Below are 19,228 nucleotides of genomic sequence, written 5' to 3'. Positions count from 1 at the left end.
CACAGCGTTATTCTCATAATCATTCTGGTTCTGAATAGGCCAGTTCTCTTCCTGTTAGAAGACATTGATGCTGTATAATTAAACACTTTAGTTTGCCAAAGGTTATATACACTGCTAGCTTCATACCTGTATTAGCTTTTTACTTTTTTACAGTTCAGTGGCTCATATCTCTGTAATAAACAGCTTTTTACTGTGTGGAATTATCTTTATATCCAGCTTTATTTTGACAAGCATTCAGCTTGAGAATACATAAAGCTGCTTTTGCATCTTGGAAAAATTCATTTTTAAATTTTTCTTAAAAATATCATCCGCAGTAGTAGTTTTCAAACAGTGGTACGAGTACCTTAGGGGTTACATCTGACAGCTCGGGGGGTAAGTCTGCTTGTTAAATTAAATTCATCAGAACAGTTTAGAGTTTTAACAAATAGAAATTCACATCTAAAACAAATTTAGTATTATGCCTATTAAAATTGAACATACAATTTGCTTATGAAGCACAAAGAAATGGGTTTACTTAAGTGCCGGCCACCCCAGCTGCATATACTTAAAGCCCAACTCTTGGAAACTTAAAAATGATCCCTTGCATTGGGGCTGCACCAACTCTACAATAGTTAATTGTTTGTATAGGTCTAGGGGACACAGAAAATATCTTTTTACCCAATCCTCTGCTCCTCTGTGCTGCTAGACCAGTCTCCACAGCGTCTTCTCCCCCTTGCTGTGAAGGTTCTGATGTCATCCCAATGCAGGGTCCATAGGACAAGATGACACTGAGGGACAGTACACTACAAGAGCATAGGGCGGCACAGTGGTGTAGTGGTTAGCACTCTCACCTAGCAGTAAAAAGGGTCGCTGGTTCGAATCCCAACCATGACACTACCTGCCTGGAGTTTGCATGTTCTCCCTGTGTCTGCGTGGGTTTCATCCAGGTACTCCGGTTTCCTCCCACACTCCAAAGACATGCAGGTAGGTTAATTGGCTTGTGTCCAAAATTGTCCATAGTATATGAATGGGGACCTTGGATTGTGGCTCCTTGAGGTTAGGGACCGATGTGAGTGTGCAATGTACTGTACAGGGATAGGGATAATTGTAGATACTCACTCAGGTTGAACTGGATGGACTGGTGTCTTTATTCAACCTTACTAACTATGAAACTATGAAGCATAGGGGTGTGAAATCTGCCAGAGGAGTGTAGGGTCAGGTAAGTTAAAGTGCTTCTCCTCTCCTCTAGACTAAATGAACAATTAACCCTTGTAGTGCAGGAACAGCCCCACTGGAAGAGACCATTTTTAAGCTTCCCAGAGGTGAGCTTCAACTTTACTTCACCCCCTGCGGCTCAATTTTCTGTTGGAGTAAAGAGAAGAAGCCCTGTTTGAGCTCCATGTTGCTGACTTGAAGTAACACAGGGCCGAGTAATGAAAACACTAGAGCCTGGTGATTGGGCACTAAGGCATCTAGTGCTACATAGTGGAAAGGGTGTGTTCGAAGCCAGGCACATGCTGCTCCATTCTATTGGGTATTCCTCTTAAAGTGGACAATTACATGGACTTTTCTTCTTCTAGTTCTTTCTCACTTTTGAACTGCAGCACTTCCTTTTTTTCTTGCCTATGTTGGGATGCCCACTGTTTCCTGGGATTGCCATATCACATTCCGGAATGCAGTGTCTTACACAAGGGTGGGTGTATGCCTGATATTTGCACATGTGCAGGCATGAAAATGCTCTCTGTAAGGTATTTGGGACTTGGCAGATACGTGCAGCACATCCGTGCATGCGGAGGGATCCCAGCGCATATGTGCACAGGTGCTGCAGGTCTTTGGAAGGTCCCACATACTGGAACCTGAGTGCATGTATTGGAATCCCCCATGCATTCAGCATTCATAGACATGCTGCAGGTCTTCATTAGGTCCTAAATGTCTGACAACAGAGTCCTGTGGCATATCTGCACACATGCAGGATTTCTAAATATGAAGGCGCAGATGGGGGATTCTACAGGGCTCAAGTTCCTTCTTAACTTCAGGTGGCCAAATGGATCAGAGGATTCAATGCTGCAAGATTCATGAAACATTTTTGGAAGTGAGTCTGAGTTCATAGTGTAGTGCTCTCTGTTCTTCTGTCTGGACTCTGAGAACAGCCTCAGCACCTCAGACACACCAGGTTAACCATTTACCTACTGGGCACCTTTCCCCCCTTCCTGACCAGGCCAATTTTCAGCTTTTAGTGCTGTTGCACTTTGAATGACAAATGGAAGGTCTTGTAACACTGTACCCATATTACATATTTATCATTTTTTTTCACACAAATAGAGCTTTCTTTTGGTGGTATTTAATCGCTTATTTAATAATTCATTTATTTTTTGCTAAACAAACAACACAAAAGTCCAAACATGTACTTTCTGGTATAAAATGTTGCAAATAAGTAATTTTTCTTCTTCACTGATGTGCATTAATGAGGCTGTACTGATGGGCACTTATAGGCTGCACTAAAGAGGCTGCACTGATGGGCACGGATAGGCTGCACTGATGAGCACTAATGAGATGGCACTGATAGGTGGCACATAGGAGGCTGCACTGATAGTCAGGACTGATGGGCACTGATAGAAGGCACTGATTGGCACAACGTGAACCCAATGTGCACCTCGGGAGATGAGTGGGGGGTTCTGGGAGGTCATATATTGACGCCTTCCCAGAACTGAACGACCGTGCTGTAGCCATCACTCGGCTATATCGTGGTCGGCAAGTGGTTAAATAAATGCATCCTGCAGTGCTACTGGGAACAAAAATATAGATACTCTGCACACAACTGAGATTCAGTATAAAAAATCCAACTCCAGGCTGATTAGTGGTAAACTAACCCAACATATGATCACAGGTTAAACAAAATAGCAGTATGTATTGTACATAGTTAAGTAGGCAATGAATTAGGGCAAATTACAGTTTCATTAGGCTATAGTAGCATGGAATGAAGTTTTATTCAGCTAAATTAGAGCAGACCCAGTAAGCCACAAAATCGGCAATAAACAAGGGCATTTGAAAACAGTACCAGTAATGATAATCAATAATGTAGTAACTCCTCTGTAACAGTAGGCTATATCCACTCTAGAGTGTCCTTTGTGTATGAATGACTACAGTGAAATGTAAGGCTCCCTAGAGAGGTACCTCTTACTATGGGCAATAGGCACAGTTTCTGTGGGGGAGCTATTTGGGTTAGTAGTCCTTTGTGCTGGTTCTTCAGCCGGCTAGTGTCGGGCCCAGTTTTATGATGTGCACTTAAATACAGTCCCATTAAAGTTTGCGTGCAGTTGGTAAAGCTGATATTGAGATGGGCAGCCCCTAAATACTCAGTCTCCACTAGCAACAATAGATCAATGGCAGCAATGTGATATAGCAACAGTGTTCAACTCACTTCTGGATCAGCCTGGATCAACTCGGATCCTCAGCACACAGGTTAAAAGTGTTTCAGTTTCTGTTTGGGCCTCAGGCTTGTATCAGGTCGATGTGTACACAAGAGTGATGTGTGCACCTCTGTCATCTCGCAGCATAGGGGAAGTCGCCTAGTATTCAGCTCCAGAAAATATTATTTTTTCTCCTCTTTATAAATGGCTGTTATTGGGAATTGTAGTTCAATAATCCATTAACTGTCATAGTACAGATCCTTTCCCAAACTACATCTCTCATGAATCAGTCCTGCCAACCTTCTGCTTGTCAGTGCCTCCTGATGGGCAGAGGTGAGGTATTGTTCACCCATGCAACTGAATGGGAGCACCGCGTCCTGAATCACTCTCTGTCTCTAGCCAAGCACCTGATTACGAAAGTATCTAGTTTGTGATTTATTGTTTGAAGTCAAACCAACTTGATTCTCATCACACAGGGTAGGGGCAAACAATGATGCTGTGTATAAGGGTTAATTCTGCTTAGACCTGGTCAATCAGTAGAATTCTTTTGGAGCTCTGGAAGCATTCAGTACACAAGACAAGATGGTCATTGAATGAATGCTTGGCTTTAATGGTAAGACTTGCATCTTTATACAAATTATGAACTAATAATATTGTACAATTTAAAGAAAAGGAGGGAAAGAGGGAGGACAGAGTTGATCACATGACACACAATCCTTATAAAAACATATAGCCTCTCAGACATAGTCTTATCTAGTATTTTAGCTGGCGGGATATTACCTGAAAACATAATTTAAACTATTTAATGCTGATGTTCTGACTTTGTCTGAAGACATAATTTCAAAACCAGTTTTTACCAGACCTTATCTATACTGTGGTCATCGTGAAAAACAAGACCCTAAAATAAGAGAATATTCCTCTGTCAGCTATATTCAAGTTTCAGTCATGTTAACTCTTTCTCCTCCTTCACTGTGCAGGCACCCAATGTCCTCCTTATCAACTGATGTCATTGGATGTTGGGACACTGACAGCTGGAAGGTTGTAATGGTGCACAATGAAAACCTGTGCAACTAAAAGGCAGGTGTCATCCACCTACTGGCTTACATGCAAAATTTTGGCATTTGCCAAGTCACCCCTGCAGAAACCTGGAGGCACTCCAGAGTGCCTGGGCATGCTGGTTGAAAAAGGTTGAACTATGTCACAAATTGTAGTGCACCTACATTATATTACCAAAATGTTTCAGACAACTGACCTTCACATCTATATGAGCTTGCTGGACATTCCATTTCAAAACCACAGTCATTACCATAAAATTGGTCCCCCTTGCAGCTAAACCATCCACCACCATTTCTAGAAGGCTTTCCACAAGATTTTGAAGCGTATCTGTGGCAATTTCTTGTTGTTTATCCAAAAGAGCATTTGTGAGCTCAGGAACTGATGTTAAATTAGAAAACCTGGCTCACAGTTAGGGATCTAATTCATCCCAACAGTGTTCATTAGGTGTCGGGTCGGGGCTCTGTTTAGGCCACTTGAATTTCTCCACAACAAAATCATGTGACCATGTCTTTATGGAGCTGGCTGTGTACACAGGAGACAGGGAACTGTTCACGCTGAAACAAAAAAGAGCCTTGACCAAACTGTTGCCTCAAGATTGGAAGCACAAAATTGTCTAAAATGTCTTTGTATGCTGTATTAACAGTACCCATTACTTGAAACACCTGAGCTCAATTATTTGGGCAGGGGTCAAACATTATATGGCATTATAGAGTGTATAGTTTCATATTGCAAAGAAATAGGGGGAAGTATTAATTGGTTATATTTAATCATTGTTCCCATACTCCTTTGAAAAACATATTCTACCTTCCATTTAGTGCCGTGCTTAAATGTTAGAATTCTTGGGCTTTGTTGAAATAAATCCGGTCTGATACCGTCTGTGTAAATCACTAAACAAAGAGCCGGTGGAGTCAGTGAATCAATGTAATAGCTGAGAATTCCACTCCTCTTATCTGACAAATGTAGCATTTCTATAATGGGATGGGATTTTAATGTTATTGTTTCTTTTTGTCTGGGAACTTTATTATCTGCCGTGGCTACAGCCTAAAAAACGAGCCAGTTTTACTGTAAATCCGTGAAAGCATTCGATCTGTTCATATTTCAGTGCTGCCATTTACAGTTTTAGTCAAACTAAAAAGTCATTTACGAGTTGTGCTCGTATTTGTTAGGACGCGTTTGTATATAATGGCAGAAAATCCAGGGATGTGTGGGGGCTTGTTAACCGCAAGTTAAATTGAGGCTGCATCAACTAAAAAATCTTGCGCGCTACCAATCCACTAACCTAAGGATCCACTAAAACAATCCTCATGTGTAAAGAGGTCTCTTTTAGCTGCTAGCACCAGACGCACAAATATATACATATTTATAAATAAATATAAATAAAATAAACCTGTGCCGCACTATGTATACCTTTGTGCAAATATTAATATCCAATGTGCCAATGCATAAAGTGCCGAATTAAACAGACAAGCATCTCTGGACACATATATAAATGATTGAATATATTGCAAATATTGAAAAAATAATAATACACATCAAACGATCTTATACATTGTGCTGTGCACTCAACCGCAATACACAATCTACAATATAAGTGCTATTATAAGACACTTATGCAGTGTTATATGAACCATAAATAAATAATTGGATATGGTCACTGCTAATATCATAGGTCTAAATAAAGTCCATATAGGCATAATATATATCCAGTGGCCCAAATCGTTTAGATTTAAATTTATTTAAAATAATTTATAAATCATACTCACATCTTAGAGGGGCTACCAGTGCACCACTCTATGCATAACATGAAAAAAAAAATCCCAATCCGATCGGTGTGTATGCCACAAATTGCCTCCCTGAGAGAGCAAAATCTCTGCAGGCTTCTCCTCCGTCCTGGCCCCTCAACTACGTGTATTTGACACAGGGATTGTCAGGTGTCTTCATCAGGGGGATTCCGACACAGGGCTTGTCACGTGTCTTCATCAGGGGGATTCTACTACCCTGATGAAGACACGTGACAAGCCCCGTGTCAAATACGCGTAGGGGAGGGGCCAGGACGGAGGAGAAGCCTGCAGAAACTCTACTCTTTCGGCGAGGTGATTTGTGGCATAAACAACACACCCGATCGGATTGGAATTGTTAGTTTTTTTCATGTTATGCATAGAGTGGTGCGCTGGTAGCACCTCTAAGATGTGCGTATGACTTATAAATTATTTTTCAATAAATTGAAATTGAAATGGTATTACACTATTGGAGCTTTTCTTTGCACACATTGGTGCTCCACTAACCCTGATCCCAGTGTTGGTTCTACTGCATATGTTTGACCAAACTTAGATGTACATTCAAAATTTCTGAGGTGAACGCAGACACATGGAGGGGGGGGGGGGGGGGGAGCACGTGTGTGGAATCACTGAAAGTCACTGAAAATTTCCAACTGTGAAGTAAAGTCACATATCACGGCGGATTCTGTTTTGGAGCACTGGATATATATTATACCTATATGGACTTTCTTTACACCTATGATATTAGCAATAATCATATCCAATTATTTATTTATGGTTTATATAACACTGCATAAGTGTCTTCTAATAGCACTTATATTGTAGATTGTGTATTGCAGTTGAATGCACAGCACAATGTATAAGATCGTTTGGTGCTTATTATTATTTCAATATATGCAATATATTCAATCATTTATATATGTGTGCAGAGACACTCGTCTGGTTTAGCATGTGCACTTTTGATAACATATAGGTTTCCATAGAGAGAACTATATATAATAAAGACAGTATATTCACAGTCACTTTATATATATATATATTTTTTTGCCATTTACACTTTATGTATTGGCACATTGGATATTAATATTTGCACAAAGGTATACACAGCGTGGCACAGGTTTATTTTATTTAAATAGAGGCTGTGTTAGTGGAATGTTTCTCATTGCTAATAAGCTGTATTACTCTTACTAAGAAACCTTCTCATTGACAGTCATATACAGCAACCTTTTTGTTAGGCAGTGAAACAAGCACTGTGTTGAAATCAATCTGAATGCCAAACAGACAAAATATTCTCTGACATCCTTATGGAGGATACATAGAAGCAGAACAAATTGTTTGAAATGGCAAAACTCTCATTAACTGCCATGCTTTATTTTTCTGTATCTAGCACCAACATACTAAACCATATGGACAATCTAAATGTAGCCATACACCGATAGAAAAGGGAGAAGTCCTGGAAGTGGCACACTCTGTAAAACTTCATAAGAAGGTGTGTGATCGTCTCAGCCCAGGTCCCAACCAGGCCATGCCTCCATCGCGTTTCACTTCACCCACAGAGATTAGTCATAGGGCTAAGCTCTATCTGCAGAATGAAACATGTTGGGGGCGTGGTCTGGTTGGAGCTCGGGCTGAAGCTATCATAAACCTTCTTATGGGGTTTTGCAGAGGACTTGCAGGACTTTTCCTTTTTCAAAGATGTCTAGAGCTGGGATGAGCTCTGTCCTTGTCTGCACTTCAAGTGATTGCTACTTAAGAGGACCCAGTGGAGCCTTGAGTGGCACCTGTAAATTTGCTTTGGCATACACCAGTAGAATTTTAGTTCAATCTTTTTTACAAAAGTTTTGAAAAATTGTTCATTAGAGCATTTTTTCCTGCAATCATTGGCAGACCATCCTCATTAGAAAAACCCTTAAAGTGGAAGTCCATGCAAAAACTAAAATCCCTGCATCTATAACCACCAACATTCTAACACTAACTTTTCTAGCCCTGCAAAGAAAAAAAAATCTGTATAGCTACCTTTTCTACAGGCGATCCGACCTGATCTCCAGCGGCAGAAGCCCTGATCCCACGCTGAGCTGTCAGCTGCGGCTTCACTGTGTAGGCGGGTGTAGAGGACACGTCCGTCAATGGAATCCCCATAGTGACTCTATGGGTGAAGTCACTTCCTATTCATTTCACAGCCGTTGTCGAACGTGTACTCAGCAGAGCTTCCACCACTGAAGATCAGGTTGGATCGCCCAGAAAAGGTACCTTTACTCCTTTTTTCTTTACAGGCATAGAGAGGCTATTGTTAGAATGTTGGTGGCTATAGATGCAGGGATTTTAGTTTTTGCATGGACTTCCACTTTCAATTTAATCAAGACCAACTATTTGAATGGAACCCCACATGTATTATACAGGTTTCTTTTGTGCCTAAGGCAGCCCATAGATTAGTCAGTTTATCTTTTTTCATTCAACTATGGGTTAAATGAAAGCAAAAAACTGACTTAGTTCCCCCATCTACACACTGCATGTGGATGGGGGAATCCTCCCCGCTTATCTATTGATTTTTGAAAGTAGGGAGACTTCACTGCCATCAAAATTCACTGATCAGTGTTACAGGCCAATATGATATATATTGCTGTCTGTGCCCTCATTAGGAAGATTCACCCTCTCTTTTTGTTTTGTTTACCGTTCTCACCAACAGTGAAAATAAAACAGAATCAAAAATTTTGGGTGTTGACTCCAGAACAGGAATAGAGGGGAAATCTTCTACATGGGACACTATTTCTGGTGACACCTTGGGATTCCCTCACTTTGGAAGGATTTCTTTTCACTTCCTGTTTTGGCTATCGGACAGGAAGTGACCAATGCGAACCAGATGGCAAAAAAAAAAAAACTGACAGGGCTTATAACCATCCTTTATTCTATCCAAAATTTTAAAAAAAAGTTCCCTTAGTTTTACCTTAAAGTAGTATTCTGGGAACAAACATACCTAACTAATCTCCCTTCCCATCCTAACAGCGATACTAACTAATCAGTGGAAGAAAGATCTGCATACTTACCTATTTTCAGGCTGCTCCAGTCCAGTCACATGATCTAGCTCCCCTGTGTCTGCTAGTGATGTCTCTTAGGGAAGAGGAGGGAGCGCAAACAATGGATGGACCATAGTAAGCCTAAAGCCCCATACACACTATCAGATTATCTGCCGAGTTTTTCCTTCAGATTTACCAAAACCATGTAGTAGAAGGGCCTGCCTGATTGCATACACATTGAAACTCCTAAGATTTGTCCTCATATTATATGGTTTTGGTAAATCTGAAGGAAAAACTCAGCAGATAATCTGATAGTGTGTATGGGGCTTAAGAGTGACATCACCGCTTAGACATTCCAGCCATTGCTGAAGTGCTCTCATATCTCCCCTGTAGCCAGCTGCTGGCTAACATGGGAGATCACATGACCAGATGGGCCTGAAAATAGGTAAGTATACATTTCTTCCATAGGTTAGTTAGTATAGGTGTTAGAACAGAGGAGGGAGCAATTTTAAGATTACAGTAAAACCTTGGATTGCGAGCATAATTCGTTCCAGAAACATGCTTGTAATCCAAAGCACTTGTATATCAAAGCGAATTTCCCCATAAGAAGAATGAAACTCTGATTGATTCAGTCCAAAACCATTTATTCATAAGTCCTTCAGTTTCTAGTCCATATAAAATGATTATAGCAATGAGATAGATTGTGTAACCATAAAATGTCCATCCACAAATGGCAGCCTCCATATAGGGGAATAGTAGCAAAATTCATCAGAGCTACAGAGTGTAAAAGAGAAGAGAGGCGCCTCTAAGTGTAGCAATATGGTTACATTTAATGAAGGTACAACTTTTACCAACTCATATGGTTGATGATTGAAACGGGCACATCTAAGTATGCAGGCATCTGGGGTAAAGCTGTCCACATAGACCATCCTCCGCACTGCCAGCTCTCACCGCTATCAGTCTGCAATCGTGACCGGGAAGACTACCCTGCAGTCGAGCGATCTGAAAGCAAGGCTTGAACCGCTCAGGGAGCACAGAGTGGAAGGGATGACGTTGAAGGCGGGGCGGGGGATGGTCCATGTGGACAGCCTTACCCCGGATGCCTGCATACTTAGATGTGCCTGTTGCAATTATCAACCATGTGAGTTTCTAAATGTTGTACCTTCATTAAGTGCAACCATATTGCTACACTTAGAGGCACTTCTCTTCTCTTTTATACTCAGTTGTGACATGACGCTACTTGTCTATCAAGACATCGCTTGTATATAAAGTCAAAATGTATTTAAAAAAATGTTGCTTGTTTAGCAAAATGCTCTCAAACCAAGTTACTCTCAAACCAAGGTTTTACTGTTGTTAGATATATCCCAGAATTCTACTTTAAATAAACTTTACAATAATGACTGAAAATACATATTTCTTGAATATTCACAGTTATTTCGCCGTATTTGCTTCAGATAAGTTACACTTTTGCCATATAGCCAATATTAGACTTACATAAGCATGCCCAATGTTCCTTGTGCTACATTTTGTGGTGGCAATCTAGTCTACACTGCAACCCAGGGAGTGCTTAAAACAGGAATATTCCTTTGCACAGGGTCTCCCAGGAATTCAAGCAATTAGATTTTGAATACATTTCTATATTCCTGTACCGCAAAGACTACAGATCCTCACATCTACTTGTATTAAATCAGTCTCATTTCTCTTGTAGCTTTGACATCTTGTAATCACTTTTTTGGCAATTTAATTCCTGACTGCCTTTTTTCTGCTTCTTGCAGCCTGTCAATCAGGGATCTCACTATCAAACAGAGATGAATCCTCTGGCTCAATCCAACCCTCGGTAAGGAAAGCATGAATTTCTTTAAAAATAGTCTTTATAGTAGTCCTTTAACTTTGAAATATGAATACTGTTGCACATCATGTGAGGAGGCAATGGACTTGCTTTTTTTTCAGTTGTGAAAAATGTTTTTTATGTGAAAGGGGATGGGGGGGGGTCATGAGATGATCCTTACTTTACAGAAAATATTACCACCTGTAGCACGGAGGTAATGGGTATCCTGAGTGGGAAAAACAGCTATTTCCTTGATGCAAACCAGAGAAAGATTGCCCGCCCGCTACACACCTTCACCTGGCCCGAGTGTTAAGCAAGTAAAAGCAGCCTCGGCTTTATTCATCCAGACCAAAACTCCAACATGTTTCACGCTGCCTCTGGGGCATAATCATGAAGGATTCCCTTGATTTTGTAAATCTTTAGAGCCTCTTGGGAATTACAAGAGGGAATCCCCCTTAGGACTCCTTTGTCCAGAGGGTAAATCACTTACATTCTCTTTCAGAAGGAATGCAGGGACAGATATGTATTTGCAGTTCTAAACTCCCTAAAGTATGACTAAAGGCAAAACTTTTTTTTTAGTTTTGGATAGAGTGAAGAGGGGTTAGACAGATTTGCCCTCTCTATTTGCCCTGTTTACCATTGTCATCAAAACGTAAAAAATAAACAAAAATGTTGGGTTGTCCCCAGAAAAGAAATAGAGGGGAAATCTTCCAAAGAGGACACTAGTTCTGGTGACCTGGGGGGGGGGGGGGGGGGGGGGGGGAGTCTGTGCCCCATTAGACAGATTTGCCCTCTCTATTTGTCCTGTTTACCATTGACATCAAAAGTGAATGTAAAAAATCAACAAAAATGTTGGGTTTTCCCCAGAAAAGAAATAGAGGGCAAATCTTCTAATGAAGACACTAGTTCTGATGACCGGGGGGGGGGGGGGGGGGGTAAATTCCAAAAGCTCCTCTGGGGCTCCTACATATATCCAGGAACACCACATAGCATAAACTGGAGCACAGCAGGCACAAAATGGGAGGATTCCTCTTTCAGCTTTTTGACTCTAGCAGGACTTTTCATAGCAATGTGGTCTCCACTGCCAGGGCTCTTATTTCTCCCCACAGGCACATGGTCTGTTCACATGTGACCTATCCACAACCGAGAAGTATGAGTGGGTCCTGCGAGGTTGTGTAATGTTGCTATTGTAACTATGATGTAATTGCTAAATAAAGTTTTGGACTCATTCTGGAGAACCTTGGTGTGCTAGTGGCATACTTCTCAAAATGTCTTCAGTTTTCACCCAGTGGTTGCTGTAGCACCCTTTTACATTTACAGCCAGTTTCAGGAACATGTGCGTTGGGAATATTTTATTTGAACCTATCCACAACCAAGTCTCTCTGAGAATGAAGGGCTTTCTAAGGAGCCTATTAAAACAGTGCCTCCCTATTTTGCCAAGTCTGGTCCAGCCCACTGGTGACAAGCTTTACAGAGGTAGGCCAGCTGACAAGACAGCCAGTACTCTTTGTACCCACCTCTGTCACAGAACTATAGAACCTTTTAGTGATTGTAAAGATACAATTTTACAGTATTTGTAGCTACTGATGTTCTTTTTTTTTAAATAGACTATAGAACCTCGGAACACCTCTTAGCAAGTATCTCATTTTGAGGCCATAAAATGAAAAAACTTTTTTTTGTGTTCTTTTAACTTGTGTTCTTCTATCAGGAAATAAAACTATTTTGGCTTAAAATGTATTAAACTTGGAAGGGCCTCCTTCTGTAATATAATTGGGCTTTAGAGAGCTGATGACCAAATTATAACTCAGAATTCCTACACGGTGACCCACTGCCTTATCCTAGCTCATAAATGATTCCCTTGCTACCCGTTCTGCAGAATGCCTGGCTCTGGCTGTGACCCTGATTTATAATAGATTAAAGGAAATCAATTTATTTTTGTGTTGAATATTTAGTTTACCTACAATGTTAAATGTCATATTTTGTTCAAAAGGATGCTTCAAAAACACGTACATCCTGTCCTGCTTAATCATTAGGTGTGCTGCCTGGGGGAGGATGTTGGAATTTGAAATGTATTCAATTAAAAGCATTTACAGGCAGCAACAAATACAAATTAATTTTTAATAAAGGATGGTAGTTTTTGGAGGTGCATTTATACAGCAAACAAAATAATATACAGAAAATATGAAATATATCTTAAAAAAACCTTTGCAGTATTTACCTTTGCCATAAGTGTCAGCTGTCTTTGTTTTCTATGGCAATCCCGGGTTTTGATCATTTCTAACCATGGAAATATTTATTTCAAATTTTCTTTTAAAACTGACCACCAACTGTTATTTAGGACCTATATAAAAAGTTTTTGGTTCACTTCAGATGGGTTTTGCATTCCCATACAAGTATACACTTGAAGAAAGAGAAATGCAGGTCAGAAGGTGATCAGTGAATTCTGAATAATCTCAGAAGCATCTCAAAGTAATGTCACAAGCCCAAAACCCATAAACACAGGACCTAAATCCGACATTCCACATCAAGCTCCCTTTGTAGGTATGGATCCCTTTCCAGGATAAATTCACAGTGAGCAGTCCTAGGCTTGAATCAGCAGGGGGAAAATAATATTTAAATCTTTATTAAAGAGGAAGTAAACCCTGATGGATTTACTTCCTCTTTGTCTCCCTGCAAAGGTAAAGCATAATGGGCTACTATGCATCGAATAGTAGCCCATTATGTGTCACTTACCTGACACAGGAGCCAGCAATGTCACTGCTGTCCCCTGTAGTCCGGAGCATCCATCTTCTTCTGGGTATCGCTGCTCCAGTCACTCACAGCGCTGGAACAACGATGACGTCACTCACGGGAGCCGCCACTAACGGTATTTTACCGTTAGCAGCGGCAGGCTGCTAACGGTGATAGTGCGCCTGCGCCCCGCTGTCTATGGTGCATGCGCCGTAGACAGCTGTGACTCTCTTTTAGTAAATATTTCCTGGACCTACAGGTAAGCCTAGATTAAGGCTTACCTGTAGGTCAAAGTGGTTTGTAAGGGTTTACAACCACTTTAAGATTAAAATAGAAGAAATATGGTTCACATTCAATACAGTATTTTACCAATCTCTTGTAAGCCTCATTTACTAAACCCTCATCTAGCATTAGAGGACAAGACAGACATTTTGGATTTATTTAATATTGTTCAGACTAAAATAGAAGGAATATTGGATACACTGCATAAATAAAGTGTTATTTACTAAAACTGCACTGTTGCAAAATCTGGTTCATATGTGCATAGAAACCAATCAGCTTCCATGTTTTATTGCCAAAGCTTATTTGAATAAGCTGAAGTTAAAAACTGATTGGCTACCATGTAAAGCTACACCAGATTCAGAGTGCACCAGTTTAGTAAGTTCCCCGTGGTATTTCAACAATCTCTTGTAAGCCTTATTAGCAACATTACATCACTCATTTAGTCTTTGAGGACAAAAAAAATGTAAAGTTCATTAAAGGCCTTAAAATACATACCCCATGCAGATTTTATGGCAACAAATAAAACAAAATCCATATTTGTTACAGTTAAAATGAAGGAATATTGTACAGATTGCAGAGACATCTTTTAAAAGACTTTTGTAGGCCCATTTTGAAAATAACACACTGCATGTAGTTTAACAGCCCAAAAATCCACATTTAATTATAAACTTTTAACATAAAAAAAATAAGAAATATTTTAGTGATTCCATAGACAGTATTTAAACACTTTTCATAGGCAGCATTTTGAACAGGAGGGGTAACAGCCAGATGTGGGATCTGCACCAGGAGGTATGACCCTGTTTGGTCCCTTAGTTCCAGTGAAGGAAACTCTTAAAGTGGCTGTAAACCCTTACAAACCACTTTGACCTACAGGTAAGCCTAGATTAAGGCTTACCTGTAGGTCCAAGAAATATCTCCTAAACCTACATGGTTTAGGAGATATTTAATAAAAGACAGTGACAGCTGTCTAAGGCGCATGTGCCATAGACAGCGGCACACAGGCGCACTATCGCCGTTAGCAGCATGCCACTGCTAACGGCGATATGCCGTTAGTGGCGGCTCCCATGCTCATGCACAGGAGTTACGTCAACGCTGCTCCAGCGCTGTGAGTGGCCGGAGCAGCGATACCTGGAAGAAGATGAATGCTCCGGACTACAGGGGGCAGCGGTGACATCACTGGCTTCTGTGTCAAGTAAGTGACACATAATGGGCTACTATATGATGCACAGTAGCCCATTATGCTTTACCTTTGCAGAGAGACAAAGAGGAAGTAAACCCATCAGGGTTTACTTCCTCTTTAAGGTGTCAGCATACCAAGATATTTTGGACAATTTCATTCTCCCAACTTTGTGGGAACAGTTTGGGGATGGCCCCTTCCTTTTCCAACTTGACTGTGCCCCAGTGCACAAAGCAAGGTCCATAAAGACATGGATGAGCGAGTTTGGGGTGGAGGAACTTGACTGGCCTGAACACAGAGTCCTTACCTCAACCTGATAGAACACCTTTGGGGTGAATTAAAGCAGAGACTGTGAGCCAGACCTTCTTGTCCACATCAGTGCCTGACCTCTCAAATGCGCTTCTGGAGGAATGATCAAACATTTCCATAGACACACCCCTAAACCTTGTGCACAACCTTGCCAGAAGAGTTGAAGCTGTTATAGGTGCAAAGGGGGGGCCAACTCGATATTGAACCCTATGGACTAAAACTGGGATGCCATTAAAGTTCCATAAAGACAGGTGTCCCAATACTTTTGGTAATATAGTGTACCTTAAAAGTGAATAAATTGAATTCATTGTGACAAAATAATACTGAAAAATGGTGACAAATACACATTAACCAGTTCCCGAATGGCCACCACAGTTATACTACGCCAGAATGGCTCCCCTGGGCGAACCGCGGTAGCTGTACGTTGGCACTGTAGGAGGCACGCGTGCATGCCCACAGCATGTGCCCAGAGCCAATGTGAGTGCCTGGTGGGTGCGATGACCGCCGTGCACCCGCGATCACTCATGACAGAGCAGGAATCCGGATCGATGTGTGTAAACACACAAATCCCGGTTCTCTCAGAGGAGAGGAGAGAGATTGTGTGTTCATACTAAGTATGACCGCTGATTTCTCTCCTCCCCTAGTCAGTCCCATCCCCCCTACAGTTAGAATACACACCAGAGAACACAGTTAACCCCTTGATCGCCCTTAGTGTTAACCCCTTCCCTGCCAGTGACATTTATATAGTAATCAGTGGATTTTTATAGCCCTGATTGCTGTATAAATGCCAATGGTCCCAAAAATGTGTCAAAAGTGTCCAATTTGTCCACCGCAATGTCGCAGTCCAGATAAAAATTTCAAATCACTGCCATTACTCGTAAAAAAAAAAACATAATAATAAAAATGCCATAAATCTATCCCCTATTTTGTAGACGCTATAACTTTTGCGCAAACCAATCAATATACGCTTATTGCAATTTTTTTTACCAAAAATATCTAGAAAAATACATATTGGCCTAAACTTTTTTTTAAATTGGAATGTTTATTATAGCAAAAATAAAAAAAGTAAAAGATAGAAAAGACTCCTAGGATAGGCTAGGTCACATCAAACACCCTCACCTAAGGCTTACCAGAATGTCAGTTACCCCCTAACAAGAGTAGTCAATATGGACTCAGTTAAACAGTAGGAATGAACTCCATGGCAAAGGATGGAATGGCGATACAACACAGCTCACTTTGCTAATACACAGGGACTCTTCCAATACCCAGCTTAGCCCAAAAGACTCAAGATGAATCTTAGAATATATAAAAATAGGGCTGTGGAAATTAAAGCAGAATAATTGATTCATTTTTTTGATCAATCAAAATTCTTTTGATTGGTACTCACCTCTCTGCTGGCTTCCGGTAGTTCCGTTGGAGATCCGGTGATGTCACGGACATCGATGTCACTGGACTCCTCCCCCCTTCCCCAAGTGCCTCCATCTGCTAACGGAGGGAAGGGGGAGGAGTCTGGTGACATCGAAGTTCTGATTGAACGTAACGCGCACAGGGGAGGAGCTATGCATGACGTCACCCGATGCCCTACAGAACTAACACGATTGTCGGCTTTAAATGCTGTGTTTCTATCGTCTTTATGTGAGTAGTTTGTGTTTGAATACAAAAATGTAATCTTATAATTAAGCGGTGAGCACTTAGATCTTTTCTTTCTACCCATGACCTGGCGTCCTTGCTGAGATCTAAGGAGACGTGAGAGAAGTTTAGGGTCCATTTTAACCCTTTTGATACCCGCTTGCATGACCACCTGTTTGCCCAGGGGTCCATGCCATAAGGTGAGAGTGATTAGTTAGACCGGAGGTGGAGGAATTTTCACGCTACTGTTGGGAAAAAAGTGACTTGCATCAGTGCCACAGTTTGAATTTAAAACATATTTGTGTGAACTGTGAAGTTAAGTCATGGATTGTGAACAGTAACTAGTGTCAGGTGATTGTATATAGTGTATACCACATTTACCATTGACTAATGCCGAGTTGCAATGCAAGGAGATCAGCTAAAAGTAGTTGGATCTGTATGTGCGTTATAATTAATCGAAATTAGTCGAATTAATCAATTTAAAAAAATTGATTAATCGAACACGAAAATTTTAATCAGTAACAGCCCTATATAAAAATAAAAAGCTTCAATCCTGTAAATCAATCCATATTTCATAAAAGAGTGAATGCACTTGCATCTTAACAAAACAATGAAAGACATGTCACAGGAATGCCATAGAAGGAAACAGGGTTTACCTCCAGTAACCAAGATTCCTAACAATGGGCTGCGCATGTATGGTAGGAGACACAGAGCATGATTTACCCTGCAGCAAACATTGCTGATGTTGTGCTTCTCTCTCACTTTCCTGCCCTACAATCTCTGGCACCCAGGTACAGTCTGCTACTTCATCATTATCACCCTTCTTATCCCTCGAGTCCACTTGGCAGTAAGTTAGAGCAGCATGAATATCAATGCAGGGGGAGAGGTATATTTGGGTAAATACTTGCATCACCCAAAAGCAGTGAATCGGCAGCTTTTAAGAATACATGCCCCCAAAAAAATAGGTATATGCATGCTATTTCAGCAGATATATTTTCCATACAAGTGACTCTTTGATAACAGAATCCAAGGACAATGTAGGAAATTGGCCACACACAGCAAAATAAAATCAACACCTGCAAATGTAGTTATTATTCGGACATAATTCTTTTACAACTGTTTTCACAAAATTGGTTGCTATTAGATTTTATGTTATGCAGTCAAATCATATGCAACCATTACTTAGTAAAGCTTGTTTTCTCCATCAGCCCATCCCCCACCTTTTAGATCACTTGAGAGTCCCTCTTAAGCCGCGGGATACACTACGGTTTTTTGGTTTCACAAAAAAACTGTCGGCTCCAGAGACACTGTACTAACCATGCAAGGTTAGTCCAGCGATCTCCCCCGCTGAGCTGTTGTGTTCTGACTGGGAGACGGCCCTGCCATTGGCTGAGAGTGCTGATCGTAAGTATGTCGGTTGCTGGTTCTCCAGCATGCACGTCCGACAGTTTCCAGCTTCTGTTGGACATACACACCTGCAGAATTTTGCACAGTTTTTTTATAACCGGCAAATGTCTCCCGACATTCTGCCCATATGTACAGGGCTTTAGATTGTAAGCTCTAACGAGTAGGGCCACCTATTCCTCCTGTATTAAATTGTACTGTAACTGTACTGTCTGTCCATATATTGTAAAGCGCTCTGCAAACTGTAGGCGCTATATAAATCCTATATGATGATATTAAAGTGGTTGTAAACCCTTACAGACCACTTTAACCTACAGGTAAGCCTAGATTAAGGCTAACCTGTAGGTGTAAGAAATATCTCTTTAACCTACACGGTTAAGGAGATACTTTCCAAAAAACAGGCACCGATGTCTACGGTGCAGTCGCACTGAGCATGCCGTTAATGAAGGCGATCGTGCCGTCACTGCCGCATGCGCTGGAGTGACGCCATCGCTGCTCCGGCCAGTCACAGCGCCGGAGCATCGATACCCGGAAGTCATTCCGGGAGATATGGCAGCGACGGAGGAGGTGACACGAGGGTCGCTGCGGGGGCTTCGATCTCAGGTAAGTAATTCATAACGAGCTAGTATGCT

The 19,228-nt window shown here is 41.1% G+C and overlaps 1 protein-coding gene across 1 annotated transcript in view; it reads left to right on the top strand.

Annotated features, from left to right (window-relative positions):
• CFAP20DC (CFAP20 domain containing) overlaps positions 1–19,228 on the top strand; it is a 490,970-nt gene that overhangs the window by 412,557 nt on the left and 59,185 nt on the right. Inside the window, exon 16 of the mRNA XM_077451901.1 lies at positions 11,013–11,074. Within this exon, the coding sequence (XP_077308027.1) occupies positions 11,013–11,074 (62 nt within the window). The remainder of the gene's footprint in view (positions 1–11,012; positions 11,075–19,228) is intronic.

This window comes from Lithobates pipiens, unplaced genomic scaffold (assembly GCF_037356315.1).
Source record: "Lithobates pipiens isolate NorthernLeopardFrog02 unplaced genomic scaffold, aLitPip1_a1.2 Scaffold_23, whole genome shotgun sequence".
NCBI classification, from domain to species: domain Eukaryota; kingdom Metazoa; phylum Chordata; class Amphibia; order Anura; family Ranidae; genus Lithobates; species Lithobates pipiens.
This window is presented reverse-complemented; position numbering and strand designations above follow the sequence as displayed.